We start from the raw sequence: 16,634 nt of genomic DNA on the forward strand, positions 1-16,634 counted from the left end.
TGTAGCGCTGTTGATGGTACCAAGTTTTTGTGCTCGTACCTTGCCTGATCAGTTTTTAACTCAGAGCTTATGCTTCTTTGCAGGATGCCACCGTTTGGAAGCCTGATTCATGCCAGAACTGCCGTTGCCATGGTGATATCATTATCTGCAAACCTGCTGTTTGCAGAAACCCTCAGTGTGCCTTTGAGAAGGTATGGTATCCTAACTGTTTTCTAAATGTAAAGTCAGGGAATGGTAGGGTGTTTGCATTTTTTCGGTCATCTGGTTTTGACATTTATCCCAATCTCTAATTGCAAGGTTTAGGAAATATGGGAGGGAATTTTAACATATTGTATCTAAGAATATCTTAATTCCTGTTTATTGGGCATTTACTCTGGACCAGGGGCACTCAAGGTTAAAACTTAAAGGTTTTTTTTTTTTTAATTTTTTTTAAAGAAGATGTTGGGGATAGGAGTTTATTAATTAATTGATTTATTTTTGCTGTGTTGGGTCTTCGTTTCTGTGCGAGGGCTTTCTCTAGTTGTGGCAAGCGGGGACCACTCTTCATCGCGGTGCGCGGGCCTCTCACTATCGCGGCCTCTCTTGCTGCGGAGCACGAGTTCCAGACGCGCAGGCTCGGTAGTTGTGGCTCACAGGCCTAGTTGCTCCGTGGCATGTGGGATCCTCCCAGACCAGGGCTCGAACCTGTGTCCCCTGCATTAGCAGGCAGATTCTCAACCACTGTGCCACCAGGGAAGCCCAAAACTTAAAGGTTTTATAGTGTTATCCCATTTAATATTATGTGGGGTAGGTATCTTTATCCCCACTTTACAGATGAGGAAAGTGAAGCCTGGAGATTTTAGGCAACCTAATAGGATTATGCAGTTAATAAACTGTTGCCCAGAGATCTTCCCTGGGTCTGACAGATGCCACAGCTACTGATACTAACCACAACATTTTACAAGCCATTGAACTCACTGAAAGTCAGAATTGACTTCTCAAAGATGATTTTCTAAAGACATTATTTGTTGTGCAACTGATTGTATCATCATGCTGTTGTTGGGCTACCTAGGATCATAGGATAGGGTTTGACTCAAGAAATCTCCTGGTATTTAACCAAACGTGTGAGGGATAGTTCTTCCTTTTCCTTTGTTAAACTTTTTCATTTTTTTGACTACACATCTATTCTGTTAGAATTTTGTTTTTCCACGTGCTGACTCTTTTCTTTTTAAAGTGAATCTACTTACAAAAAAAGGCTTAAGCGTCAAATTTGAACATTTGAAACCCCCTGGAGAAGACCAATTATTTTCTTTAAAAAGCTTTCTGTCAATTTCACAAGCACAGTTTATTTTTCTAGTTTTATCTCTCCCCACCCCATAATAAATAATCTTGAGTCTTTATGCCGTCTAATGCTAAGAAGTTTCTGTTTGTTTCTAACATGGGAGTGAAGGTTCTGTATACCTTTAAGGGTATTTCTCAATTTCTGCATGGGTACATTTCTGAGAAGCTGCATGTACGTCAAATGTTGGTAAATTTGATAATATTTCGCTGTATGTCGTCAGGCTATTTCTGGAGTAACCACTCCTAAAAGATCTCTGTTTTGCTTGCTGAGTAAATCTGGGCTGGTTTTGTAAGGACCATGAAGACATGCCCTCCTCCACTCCACGTGAATAATTATGGCATCATGGAAGAAGCACTGAATTAAATGTTAGAAGACATAGGCGGTATTGCTGAAAGCTAACTGTGTTCTATACCAGGGGTCAGCAGACTAAATGTGGCCTCTACCTGTTTTTGCATGACTTGTGAACAAAGAATGGTTTTTACATTTTTCAGTAGTTGGAAAAAAACAGCAGAGAACAGTATTTTATGATGTGAAAATTGTATGAAATCAAGTTTCAGTATCCATAAATAAAGTTTTATTGAAACACAGGCACACTCATTTATTTATTGTCTACAGCTGCTTCTGTGGTACAATGACAGAGTTGTGTAGTTGTGATGTAGACCATATGTGGCCCCCAAAGGCTAAAATATTTACCATCTGGCCCTTTATAGAAAAAGTTTCTGACCCTTGTTCTATACCAAGTGTGATTTTGTCCATTCCTAATTTGTTCTTCTGATTTTTCTCAGTAAATGAAAACTCCCTTCTCCCAGTCGCTCAGGCCAGTAAACTTAGTATCATCCTCCCCACTTTCTCCCACATCCCACATCCAGTACATTAGCAAATCCTCCAGCTTTTCCTTCATGAAACAATACACTGCAGATGCAACTTCTCTGCTTTTACTCTGGTTCAGCCTATTATCTTTTTTTTTTTTTTTTTTGCGGTATGCGGGCCTCTCACTGTTGTGGCCTCTCCCATTGCGGAGCACAGGCTCTGGACGCGCAGGGTCAGCGGCCATGGCTCACGGGCCCAGCCGCTCCGCGGCATGTGGGATCTTCCCGGACCGGGGCACGAACCCGTGTCCCCTGCATCGGCAGGCGGACTCTCAACCACTGCGCCACCAGGGAAGCCCTATTATCTTTTATTTATTTTTGCCTGCATTCTCCCTGTAGCCTCTTAACTTGTTTCACTCTTTCTGTCCTTGCCTTTTTCACTGTAATCTTGATAGAGCAGCCAGGGTGATCCTATTAAAATTTAAGTCATCATGTTGCTTCTCTCCTTAAACCCCCCCAATAGCTCTTGATGGCTTCTCTTCTCACTTTGAGTAACTCCAAAGTACTGCTGTACCCTCTGATTAATTGACTAGTCTCCCCGCTCCCTCTGCTTCAGACACCAAGCCTGCTTGCTATTCCCTGGATTTGTGCCAGGCATACTTCTGCCATTAGGGCCTTTGCACCCTGCTGTTCCCATTGAAATTATCTGTCTATCTATCTATCTATTATCTATCTATCTAGTCTATCTATTTTGACCCTTTACTTCCTTTAAGTCTTTCTCGAATGCCATTCTTTTGAAATTGCAATTCTCCACCCCTTACCACACATTTCCTACTCATTTTCCATGCTTTATTTTTCTTCTTGGCACTAACTACTGTCTGACATACTCTATATTTTACTGATAGTTCTTGTTTACTATCTCTTTTATTCACCGTGTATCCTCAGCACCTACAATTGCACCTGATACATGGTAGGCACTCAATAATTATCTTGTGACTGAATGAATGAATACATGAGAGATGAAGCTAGAGAATTGGTAAGTTCAAGGTTATGGAGAGCCTTGTATGCTGTACTGTGGAGCTTGGAATTTTATTTTTAAGGTGATAGAATACTAATGAAGGCATGTGGGTAGAATGGCCAGCTTTTCTTTTTGAAAGATCTTTCTGGTTTTTCAAAGGTAATGCGTAATATTGGAGATGAGGAGATCAGTTCAGAGGCTGTAGGAATAGTCCAGATGAGAGGATGAGTACCTGAATCGGGTCACTGGTCATGTAGGGATCAAGAGGAAGGGCAGCCTCAGTAAGTACTTAGGGGATAAATCAGCAGAACTGAATGAAGGTACGAGGGTGAGAGAAAGGAAAAGAAAAGGTGACTCACATATTTATGGCTTGATGACTCATTGGCTAGCTGAGCCATGAACTGATATTGAGAATATATGAGAATGAGGAAGAGCATCTTATCTGGGAGGAGAACAATGATTTCAGTTTGGGGCACATTGAGTTTGAAGTGTTTGTGGAAGAGCCAGGTGGATATGTCCAAAAGGCAGCTGGAGAAGACAGAGTTGGAGATATAATGTGGGTATCATTAGCAGGGAGACAGTAGTGTAAACCTTTTGAATTAATGAGCTCATCCAAAGAGATTGTGTGAGAAAAGAACACAAGACCAAGGGTGGAATTTGGGGAGCACCATCATTTAAGGGGAGGTGAACATAAAAAAATGGGAACTTAGGAAGATTAAGGAGACATGGTCAGAGAGATAAGGAGTAAGAAATGATCAGAGAAGAGAGCAGTGTTGTGGTAGCCAGGAGAGGAGGGAGTTTCCAGAAGGAGTTTGTATCAACAGTGTTGATCCCAGGTAAGGAAGTAAGTGGGAGGAGAATTTAATATGATCCATTGAATTTGGCAACATGTAGGCCACTGGCGGCCACACTGAAGTTGGTGTCATTGAAGTGATGGGACTGTATGCAGAGGCTCGAGGAGTGAATGGGAAGTGGGCAAAGGAAGGCCAAGTATATAGGCTCCTCCCAGGGAGCTTCACTGAGAATGGAAGAAAGAAATGGGATGTTAGGCAGACACTACCACATCCGTGAAGTGTCTTTGAACCTCCCATCCCCAGCCATCAAGCCTCTTGGGTGTTGTTGTGTGCTTTGTGTTGCCCTTTTTACAGCCCTTGACCAGACTGCAAATGCTTGTTTATTTGTCTGCTGAAGATGCTTAGTCAATATTTTTAGAATAACCAAACAAGGGAAGGGAGAAGGTTTTGTTTTGGCTTTTGATATTGCTATGAAAGAGACATGATCACCTTGAGAGGGAAAGGGGGCTGACCTAGAAGAGAGAGAGAAGTTGAAGATATGGGGGATGGGGGAGACAGAGCGACAGAATGATAGAACTGGAAGAGGCCTTTAAAATGGATTTAGTCAGGCTTTCTCATTTTATAGACAAAGAAACAGACTTTTAGTTGTTTAGTCACTTGCTCAAAGATACAGAGCTGGGGGGCTTCCCTAGTGGTGCAGTGCTTGGGAGTCCACCTGCCAAGGCAGGGGACACGGGTTCGAGCCCCGGTCCGGGGGGAATCTCACATGCCGCAGAGCAGCTGAGCCCGTGCGCCACAGCTGCTGGGGCCTGCGCGCCTGGAGCCCGTGCTCCGCAACGGGGGAGGCCACCGCGGTGAGAGGCCTGCGCACCGCGGCAAGGAGTGGCCCCCGCTCGCCGCAACTGGGGAGGGCCCACGTGCAGCGACGAAGACCCAACACAGCCAAAAAAAAAAAGATACAGAGCTAGACAGTGGCGGCACAGCCATAACAAGAACCTTAGTCTCTGGCTCATGAGCCAGTGTAATTTCTACTCCACCATGTCTTTCCTTGTGTATCTCAGGAACATGTGTTGTTATTTGCACCTGCTGGGTACACTTATATTAGCTCATGGCACAAGTTAATGAATCACCATTGTATCCTAAACTAAATTATTACTGTTATTAATAGTAACTTGGGTTCCTATCATTTTAAAAAATTTTTAAAAAGCCCTTTTACAATGTATGTTTTGCTCATGGATTGACTGGAAATAACCAAGTGTCAATGGTAGTTCTGCTAGATATTCGTATCTATCTATCATCTATCTATTCATCCTATTAACCATATATAATAGATTCTGTATTCATATCCTATATCCATATAGAATAGCTAGCTATAGAGTTAGATAAATAAGGTCAGAGAGAGAGACAGACACAGAGAACGACTGAGAGGAAGAGAACAGAGGCATTTAGAACATTGACTATCTAACCCGGCCCTGTCAGAACCAATCTTCAAGATCTCTGAATAACATATATACAAAGAGGACAATGCCATGCAAAGGGGCACTGTATTACATTGTGGGGTTTCGGCCGCAAACTTCAATGTAGATAGGAATAGTGTTTACCTAATCAAGCTGTTGTGAGAGATTATATATATATACACGACATATATCTACGTATATGTATACATGCACACACACACGTACGCTTAGAAGAGTACCTGGCTATTCTAAGTACTCAGTTTTAGCTGTAATTATCACATGATCATCATCGTTATTGTTAGTTGGTTCGTTTAGATCCTAGGCAAGCAATCTTCATTGATGTCTCTTGCCCAAGTGGCCACTTCCTAACGCTCCCAGTGCAAAGCCTGCAGGGAAATAGGCTTATGTGTTCCCTGCAGCCCACAGCTCACAAGGCTATGCAAGGTTACATGGTTAGGTAGCAAGAACTCCCTGTCTTTCTTTCTCCAAGTGCCACATGCAGAATTCTTTGCTCCTCCTGTAGCCCCAAATCGTGTTCCAACAGAAGTACAATAGGTAGATGCAAGATAGGGAACATCCACTCCCAAATAAAGAATATCATATCTATAAAATGAGTTTTGAGGGCCAAATCTGAAGACCAGTTTTTATATGAATCAAAGACAACTAATTTGGGGGCACAAAATGTCTCTTGAAGTCCTCAATTTTGTCTGCCCTTCTCCCTCGCTCCCTGCTTCCATATTAGAATACAAACAACACTTGGATTATCTCATTTTCTATCCGGATGCTTAGTCGTAATTAGGTTAATGTATTTTCTATATTTACTCTCTTAGTGGAAGTTAGACAAGTGTAGGTTCTACTCGGGGTTCAGAGGGCACTTTTGTGAATAGTCATAAATGTTGCACCATATGTACAATTTTATAAAATCCCATATCATATAAGTTTTATCCTTTATTAAGCAAATAAGAATTTGGTGATCACTGTTACTGATGTATTTATCTGTTTAGTGGATTAACAGTTGTGAAATAGTAGCCCTATTTCCCACCCACTCTTGAGGATGTAGTTCTGTACAATTAACATTCTCTTGTAGGTACAATTCTTTTTAATGGAAGCAGCCCCAAATAACAAAGAAACATTATGACTTACATAATTTTTTGAATCTACCAGCTGAATTCTTTGTAGGCTTTTATTCTGTGGACAAGTCATGATTTCCTGGTTAATTCAGGATCTCCTACCATTTTCGATCAAAATCACTAATTACCCCTTCTGCCACATCTCTGGACTTGAGGAAATGCTAAGTGGAAGAGCAGGTTGAGTCAGAGGGTCTAATAGAAGGATTGGGTCCCAAAGACACATGTATGTGCCATAGTTTTAATAATCTTGGATAAACAGATCCTTCACAGTGGCGAATAGATGGTTGGTTAACATGTGACAACTTCCCAATAAATCCTAAGGTATCACGTGGAGGCCCATTCCCTGGATAGTGTCAGGTATTGATAGGAAACACAACTGCAATTATAGAAACCCTGGTAAACAATGTAGATCTTTATTGGAGCCCAGGAATCCTATCCAGCTCCCCACAGTACATGTGCAACCTCCACAGCCATGCTGTTTCCTCTCCCCCCTCTGTCCTTCCCTCACCTGCCCCTTGTGCTTTGCTACTCTGTGTCTCAGGTCAAAGTGAACATTAGAACTTTAGCTCCCCCCCCAGCTGGCTCCATCAGGCATCTATAGGCTGTTAGAAGACCTGCCAGCTCTGCGGCCCTGCCCGCCCAAGTCTTCTCTTCTCTGTTTTCGGGAAATAGAGCTCTTATCTCACCCCTACTGCTTTTCTGGTGCGACACTCAGATGGAGCATTTCTAGTGAATAAAATTCTTCACTTCATTACATGTGAAAAGATGTAGACAGTTTTCAAGGAAATTACTGTCACAAGGGGGTTCATGTTATCTTTGAGAGAAGCTCATCTTGACAGAGAGAATCCTTTGCGTTAGTGTGTTCTGTTTATCCTGTTTATTGTTGTCACCCGTGGAAACTCATGAGAGTTAGTGACTCTGATGTGACTGCTCGTTGCTGCTACTTTACACTGAGCTGTTTTTAAATGCTCAGGGGGAAGTGCTTCAAATACCCGCCAACCAGTGCTGCCCTGAGTGTGTGCTGAGGACTCCTGGATCTTGCCATCATGAAAAGAAAATTCACACGGTAAGTATTTTCTGACCCATGGTTGATTCAGTGTCTGTAGATCATTGACAAGGTAAAGCTGACAAGAGAGGATTTTTTTTCCCCTTTGTTTGGACGGTGGAGGACCTCAAGCTTATTTGACTTTCCGTGGGCATTTAGGTTTCTTGAATAAGATTAAAACTGTCCTATTTACTGTCCCATGTAAATATTTGTCAGGTGAATTCGTGTCTGTATAAAGAATAGTCTGAGAATGTTGATGATGAAGAAGTTGTAATGCTGAATAATAAAAGGGCCAGCTTGCCTTTGTGTACCACATACATTTTTTCACTTGATTTTATAAACAACCCTGAGTAGGTGAGTAGAGCAGATGTTATTACTCCTGTGTTAAAGATGGAAAAGTAGAATTGCAAAGACTATAAGTTACTTGCCCCATATAGTACCAATAAGTGGTGTAACCTGGCCTAGAGCCCTGGTCTTTTGTTCCTCATTCAGGGTGGAGTTTCTAAACTTCATCACTATTAACACTTTAGGCTTTGTCGTGGGGACCATCCTCTGCATTATAGAAGGATTAGCAGCATCTCTAGCCTCTACCCACCAGTTTGTATCCTCTGAAGTCCTGACAACCAGAAATGTCTGTAGGCATTGCCACATTTCCCCTAGGGGGAATGAAAATGAAAATGCTCGCCTCCACCACATTTAGAACCACAGTACTAGAAATCAACCCTGAAGTTCTTTTATTATACTTTCTCATTCCAGGTCCTGTAGGATTAATTTAGAGATATTAAATACTGATTTTAAAGGACTATTGCAAGGTTTATAGTAGAAAATATGAAAATGGGATCACTACAATTCATCTCCACTCATGCCTACATGCTCCCCCGAGGCAGCAGGTGAAGTTGAATGTGTTAGAAAGAGGCTCTTTGCTTTAATCTTCATCTTCCACCTGATACAAAACTTTCCCCAAGTTAGTGTCTCTACCCATTCAGGAGAGAGCATAGGTTAGCCGGATTTGATATACCTACTCTAGGCTGCTATTCAGTGTGTGTACCTAAAACTCCGTGAGTACAGTGTGCTTTCCCCGTGGGACAGGATCACCTCACTTAAGCCACTGTCTCCACATTACCCGAGGAAGTCACTCTTTCACTTCTGCACAATGTATTGCTGAGTGATACCCAAGCAGGATCTGTGCCTGCATACCACGTATCACCTTGTGCTGCTTGATTCAGTCTGCAATATGTAGGGTGGTGGAAACTTCACACGCCACACAAGAGGATCCCTTGTGAAATGTAAAGTGCTGAGGGGCAGATTGGTGACGGAATTAATGCCAGTTCATAGTGGTTGGAACAGGTGTGTGGTTCAAGGTCAAAAACCTCAAACTGAATCTTTCAAGTGAAAGAGCCCTAGGATCCAAAATGAGGCCAGGATCTGGGGGAACAACAGACATCTCAAATAAGAGGTGGTTCCAGGGACATGAGACGTCAGAGTTCAATGACTCTGCATGGCCACTCTAATGACACTTGTCATTTGCTTGCTTGTGTTATGTTCATGCACACATGCAATCTTCTTATCTTGAATTAAGATTTCTGAGAACATTGACAATATTTTGTCTACCTTCATAGTGAGCCTCCTTGCCTCCCACCTAACCTGGTGAACTTTTCCCAGAGTAGGTGCTCAATAAACATCACGACTCAAACAATGAGTAAATCCCTTCTCCAGCTTATCCATGTCCTTGTCCCAAGGGCATGTTGGTCTCAGACCAACTAACCTGTGTGGTGGGCAGTTCAGGGACCACAGATCTGCTGATGGGTTAATTAGAAATCCGCTTGGTCTCCTACTTTTTCTGGAAGAGTTTAGAAAGTCCTTCTTCTCCCTGCCTCCCTTGCAGTTCACCCCTTTGGCTCTGACACAGTCCATGGGAAGCTCTAAACTGGGTAAGATCATGCCCATGCCTTGTTTTCCCATATGCAACTTTCAGAATGTACTCCCCTGAGAGTGTATAATTATATTTCTGGTACTTGATGTAACTGAGAAAATGGCTGAATTTCAGGAATTGTAGGGTTTTTTTTTTTTTTTTTAAGCGGTACGCGGGCCTTTCACTGTTGTGGCCTCTCCCGTTGCGGAGCACAGGCTCCGGACGCGCAGGCTCAGCGGCCATGGCTCACGGGCCCAGCCGCTCCGCGGCATGTGGGATCTTCCCGGACCGGGGCACGAACCCGCGTCCCCTGCATCGGCAGGCGGACCCCCAACCACTGTGCCACCAGGGAAGCCCAGGAATTGTAGTTTGAAGGGAAAAAACTCTCCAGTGGTCTACTTCTTCAAATAGAAACAGAAGAATGATTTTTTTTTTAAGTTGAGACAAAATCCTCGAATTTTAGTCTTAATAAAGTGAAACCGATCATGTTTCTTATCTTCCTGTTCTTCTTTCCTCTCTTTCTTCACCTTTTTAGATTCTTGCCAAGTTTTTCTTAATATTATTCATTTCCTTGAGTGGGTTAAATGCTTGTCTGGGTTGGGTCTGAATCTCCCCTTGTCCCTTGCATCACTAGGTTTTTTCCTGAATCTTGGAGCCTTTTCTGTTTTGCGCCCTTGGCTTGCTTGGGAAGCAGTTTCCAGAGCACCTTCCTCTCCTGCCGAACAGCGGTAATCCTCTCTCCTTAGCCTCTGGCTTGCATCCCATAGGACGAGTTATGGAGACTCTGCCCCGGTAGTTATGAAATAGTCTGGTGCTTTAAGAGCTTTGGAATGGTGAAGTGGAAGCTTTCCCCTAAAAGAGAGATTTAGAAGAGGCTTTAGGATAGAGCAAGTGTGGTGGGAGGGGCATCTGTTAAAGTGATGCTGTCCCCAGAGAATGAAGTTGAAGAGAAGGAAAGTCAAAGGTGGGTTGAGCTCAGGACGGCATGGAGAGGCCACCTTTAATGAAACAGCCTCGCCTCATGAGGGGACCTCTTTTGCTGGCATTGTGGGCAGCACCTTGTACAGCTGACGTTCCAGCAAGTCAAGTCCCCACATCTTCTCTGGAGTGAGGAAAACACCTGAGCCTTTTGGCTGACCAGGTTATGTAAGTTTTGCGTGGGCTTATTACAGCCGGCATTTGGGTGACTATTTTGTCCATGACCTCCCAAAGCTATCCTTTCAAATTAGCTTTTGGATCTCTGCCCAGCCTTGCCAACCAGTTAGGGAGACAAGCCTGAAATACATTTTCCTAAAGAGTGTTGGAATGCGTTTTCCTTGTTCTTTTCCCCACAAATTAGCCTGTGAAAGGGAGGAGAAAGGACCTTTAACCCCTTTCTTTTCCTCTTTACTAACTTAATCTCAGCACCAGATAATGTCATGTCTTAGAAGATGGTGCTTGGAGATTCACTGAAAAAGAAAGTGGCAGGTGGTAATGCCCTAGTGCCCGCATCCGATCCAATACAGGAGTGTGGAGGGAGAGGTCTGCTTGCTTTGCCTGTCTGTGAGGCTGAAAGGAGAATTAATTTATGCGTGTGAGACAAGAACTGAATACTGAATTCTGCAGCCTTGTTCTCTTCAAAGTAGAGGATGTAATTACAATATGCATGGAACATCCCCAGGTTTTTAGTATTCTGGATCTATAACATCATAACAGGAACAAATTATAGGAAGAAAAATTATTTTTTTGTTCTGTCATTAAGCCAGGCAAATACTTTATGAGCTTATCTTTCCTTTGGACAGCCAAACCGACTTGTTATTTGGCTATGCAGAAGAATATATATAAGATATGGTCTGCAGAATGTGCTTTTGGCCAGTGTCAAAATCACAGGTTTTCAAAAGGTATTAATGGTATTAAGATGGCACAGCTACAGCACAGGTCTTGTGGGAGCATTGTTTTGTGTATGTATTATTTCTTGATTTTACAGAGCTTCCTTTGCTTGTTACAGTGCTCATAAAAAATACAGCTTTTGTAAATGAGTATAGAAAACACTGTGAAATTAAAAAATATCTACCTGTCATCTATCTATCTATCTATCTATCAGCATGTACCAAACCCCTTGATCTCTGGTCTCCCTCTGCTGAGAGAGGTGTCACTGATTTAGGGATAAGAGTAGGAGATGAAAATGAAGGGGACTCATGTGACTTTTCTCTAAGAGAGAGGTGAGAATACTTCCTTTCCATCATTCTGTGCAGTTTGGATCACTGTCTGGGCTTCTGTGGCTTTGACATCTAGAGTGGAGTCTCCCTGACGAATGTTCTTTGTTATTCCCATAATTCTCAAGCTTATTGTGAAGGGAGAATCCCTTGCTTAATTTTATGTCTCTTGAGTCAGATAATAGATTCACACCATTAGAGAGCTTGAAGGTACCGAAGAGATTAGTTAATACAGCCCTCTCATTTTACAGTTGAGAAAACTTTGGTGATTGACAAGTTATTATAATTAATTTTTGTGGCCTCATCTGAGAGTTGGTATGATTGCAAATGTTTAAGAAATGACAGTTAGTGTTTCTCAGTAGTGACAAAAACAAGCTCTTGTTTTAATGAAATGTCTAGATGTTTAGAAGCAATCTCCTAACTTTTAATAAAGACATTCACTTCAAGTTGTTTTTTAAGCAGCTTTCAAATTTTACTTTATTTAAGATATGCAAATGATTCATTAGATATTTTAAACAGTACTTTGCTCTCTGATGACTAAAGTGAATATTTGTTTATTGGTGAAAATTTGGAAAATAGAAAAGTATTCAAGCAGAAAAAAATCCACTAGTAATCTCCAAGCTATGAAAACCACTATTGCTTCCTCAGGTTTTTTTTTGTTGTGGGGGGCGGCTGGCAGTGAATATGAGTGGATGGATAGATAGATAGATAGAGAAATATGTTTTTACATAATTGTAATTATACTATGTATACAGTTTATATCTTGCTTTTTTATAAAACATTATGTTGTAAATAGTTCCCCAGCATACTCTTGGAGAACATGATTTCCTATTATTAGGCACTTGGGTAGCTTGCAATATTCACGAAAACATTTCCAATTTCACTATGAAGAACAATGAGATGGAATTCCTTGTATTGAAACTTTTTGGTGTGTCATTGATCATTTTCTCCAGATAACTTCTTAAACGTGAAATTAGTAGGTCAAAGCATCTAAAGATTTTAAGTATTGAAGCTGTGACATCTGTGGTCATTAAAATTCAATTTTAAGTTGTCTGTGTCTAATGATAAACCCAGTGGGACTATCATGGATAGTATAGCTTCTTTTCGGGTCTGATTACCTAGGGTAGGTCCCGCCTGGCTGAGTTGTTCCAGGTGCTATCATGAGAGAAGGCTCTGTGTAGAATTCCACTCCACTGCAGCTTCACTAACAATAGCTACTATGAATTTTAAACACTTTCCATATCTGATATTAAAAGATATTATCAAATTTTATTTTAAATAATATTTCTTTGCAGTTAATAAAGTTGAATATTCCATAAGCTTGTTGTTATTTTTTTCCATTAGGGTTTTTTTTTCTTTTTCTTTAAATTGAGTTATAGTTGACTTACAATATAATATTAGTTTCAGGTACACAGCATAGTGATTCAATATTTTTATACATCATGAAATGATCACCACTATGAGTCTAGCTACCATCTGTTATCATACAAAGTTATTACAATATCACTGACTATAGTCTCCATGCTGTACATTACGTTCCCATGAGTTATTTATTTTATAACTGGAAGTTTGTACCTCTTAGTCCCCTTCACCTATTTCACCGCCACATATCCCCTCCGCTCTGATAACCACCTACTTGTTCTCTGTATCTGAGCCTGTTTTCGTTTGGTTTTGTTTATTCTTTTGTTTTGTTTTTTAGATTCCATATATAAGTGAAGTCATACAATATTTGTCTTTCTCTGTCAGACTTATTTCACTAAGCATAATATCCTCTAGGTCCATCCATGTTTTTGCAAATGGCAAAACTTCATTTTTTATGGCTGAGTAATATTCCTGTGTGTGTGTGTGTGTGTGTGTGTGTGTGTGTGTGTGTGTGTGTGTGTGTGACATCTTCTTTATCCATTCATCTCTTGATGGACACTAGGTTGCTTCCATATCTTGGCTATTACAAATAATGTTCCAGTGAACATTGGGGTGCATATATCTTTTTGAATTAGTGTTTTTGTTTTCTTCAGATAAATTCCCAGAAGTGGAATTACTAGATCATATGGTAGTTCTATTTTTAATTTTTCCTCAAAAATTAAATCTGCATACTGTTTTCCAAGTGACTATATCAATTTACATTCCCACCAACATTACATGTGGGTTCCCTTTTCTTTACATCCTTGCCAACACTTGTTATTTCTTGTCTTTTTGATAATAGCCATTCTGACAGGTATGAGGTGATATCTCACTGTGGTTTTGATTTATATTTCCCTGATAACTAGTGGTGACAAGTGATGTTGAAGATCTTTTCGTGGTCCTGTTGGCCATCTTTCTGTCATCTTTGGAAAAATGAACATTCACGTCCTCTGCCCATTTTTTAATTGGACTTTTTTTTTAATTGAGTTGTATGTGTTCTTTTTATATTTTGGATATTAACCCCTTACAGATGTATCATTTGCAAATATTTTGTCCCATTCAGTGGGCTGCCTTTTCATTTTGTGGAGGTTTCCTTCACTGTGCAAAAGCTTTTTAGTTTGATGTAGCCCCATTTGTTTATTTTTGCTTTTGTTTCCCTTGCCTGAGGAGACAGAACAAAAAAAATATTGCTAAGACTCATGTCAAAGAGCGTACAACCTATGTTTTCTTCTAGGAGTTTTATGATTTCAGGTCTTATATTTAAGTCTCTAATCCATTTTGAGTTTATTTTTGTATATGGTATAAGGAAATGGTATAGTTTCATTCTTTTACATGAAGCTGTCGAGTTTTTCCAGCATCACTTATTGAAGAGGTCATCCTTTCTCTATTGTATATTCTTGCCTTCTTTGTTGTAGATTAATTGACCACGAGTGGTGACCTTATTTCTGGGCTCTCTATTCTGTTCCACTGACCTATGTGTCTGTTTTTATGCCAGCCCCATACTGTTTTGATTACTATAGCTTTGTAGTATAGTTTGAAATCAGGGAGTGTGATACTGCCAGCTTTGTTCTTCTTACTCAATTTGGCTTCAGCTATTTGGAGTCTTTTGTGGTTCCACAAATTTTAGAACTGTTTGTTACAGTTCTGTGAGAAATACCGTGAGTATTTTGATAGAGATTGAGTTGAATCTGTAGATTACTTTGGGTAATATGAACATTCTAACAATATTAATTCTTCCATAGCATGAGCACAGCATACCTTTCCATTTCTCTTTCAATTTTTTTCATTGATGTCTTTTAGTTTTTAGAGTACAGGACATTCACTTCCTTAGTTAAATTTATTCCTAGGTATTTTATTCTTTTTGATGCAATTGTAAATTGGATTGTTTTCTTTATTATTATGTAATGACCACATGTATTTTTTTATTATAGTCTTTGTTTTAAAGTCTGTTTTGTCTGATCAGAGTAGTGTTACTCCAGCTTTCTTTTCATTTCCATTTGCATGGAATATCTTTTTCTATTCTTTCCCTTTCAGGTTATGTGTGTTTTTAGATCTGAAGTGAGTCTCTTGAATGCAGCATATAAATGGGTCTTTTTTTTTAATCTATTCACTCTATATCTTTTGATTGAAGCATTTATTCCATTTACATTTAAAGTGATTATTGGTAAGTATGTACTTGTTTCTGTTTAGTTAATTGTTTTCTGGTTATTTTGGGTACTTCTTTGTTCCTTTCTTCTTCTTTTAGTCTCTTCCCTTGTAGTTTGATTATTTTCTTTTTATTTTTTGTGTATCTATTGTAGATTTTTGGTTTGTGGTTACATTAAGGTTCATATATATTGATAGATATATATATGTATATGTGTGTGTATATATATATATATATGTATATATATATCTGTTGGTTTTAAGCTGATAGTTAGTTAAGTTTGAACACATTCTAAAAGCACTACATTTTTAGTCCCCTCCACATGTTTTATGTTTTTAATGTCATGTTTTACATCTTTTTACTTTGTATATTCCTTAACCACTAATTGTAGTTTTAGTTGATTTTACAATTTTTGCTTTTCAAATTTTACTTGCTTTTTCAATAGTTGATCCATTACCTTTACTATATATTTTCCTTCACCAGTGAGATTTTTTTTTGTTCATATATTTTCATATTTCTAGTTATGACCTTTTCTTCTCTGCTTAAAGAAGACCCTTTAACACTTCTTGTAAGGTCAGTTTAGTGGTGATGAAATCTTAGTTTTTGCTTGTCTGGGAAGCTCTTTATCTTGCCTTCAATTCCGAATGATAGCCTTACTGGGCAGAGTATTCTTGGTTATAAGTTTTTTTTCCTTTCAGCACTTTAAATATATCATTCTACTCCCTTATGGCCTGCAAAGTTTCTGCTGAAAAATCAGTTGATAGCCTTATGGGATTTCCCTTGAATATTATGCATAGTATTCCTCTTGCTGCCTTTGAAATTCTCTCTCTGTCTTTTGCCTTATTAATCATGATGTGTCTTGGTGTGGATCTCTTTGGGTTCATCTTCTTTGGGACTATTTCCTTCCCCATGTTAGGGAAGTTTACAGCCATTATTTCTTCAAATAAGTTTTCTGCCCCTTTCTTTCTCTCTCCTCCTTCTGAGATCCTGATAATGCAAATGTTTGTATGCTTGATGTTGCCTCAGAGGTTCCTTAAACTATCCTCATTTTTAAAAATTCTTTTTTTTTTCTTTGTGCTGTAATGATTGGGTGATTTCCATTAGTCTGTCTTCCATGTTGCTTATATATTCTTCTGTAACATCTAATCTGCTCTTGATTCCCTCCAGCATATTTTTCCTTTTAATTATTGTATTCTTCAGTTCTGATTGTTTCTTTTTTTATATTTTCTATCTCTTTGTTGAAGTTTTCCCTGTGTTCTACCATTCTTCTCCTAATTTCTATAAGCATCTTTATAACCATTGCTTTGAATTCTTTATTAGGTAAATTACTTATCTTTATTTCATTGGAGTTGTTTTTCCTGGGTTTGCTTCTGTGAATTAGGTGAAACAGTTATCTCTCCTGGTCT

General features: G+C 39.8%; 1 protein-coding gene across 2 annotated transcripts in view; it reads left to right on the top strand.

Moving 5' to 3' along the window:
* The window catches only part of FRAS1 (Fraser extracellular matrix complex subunit 1), a 464,864-nt gene that overhangs the window by 177,614 nt on the left and 270,616 nt on the right, over positions 1-16,634 (top strand). For both annotated transcript variants that reach the window (XM_067736345.1, XM_067736344.1), the window contains exons 3-4: positions 84-191; positions 7,503-7,595. In XM_067736345.1, coding sequence (XP_067592446.1) covers positions 84-191; positions 7,503-7,595 — 201 coding nt within the window. The remainder of the gene's footprint in view (positions 1-83; positions 192-7,502; positions 7,596-16,634) is intronic.

Source organism: Pseudorca crassidens, chromosome 4 (genome assembly GCF_039906515.1).
Source record: "Pseudorca crassidens isolate mPseCra1 chromosome 4, mPseCra1.hap1, whole genome shotgun sequence".
Classification (NCBI taxonomy): domain Eukaryota; kingdom Metazoa; phylum Chordata; class Mammalia; order Artiodactyla; family Delphinidae; genus Pseudorca; species Pseudorca crassidens.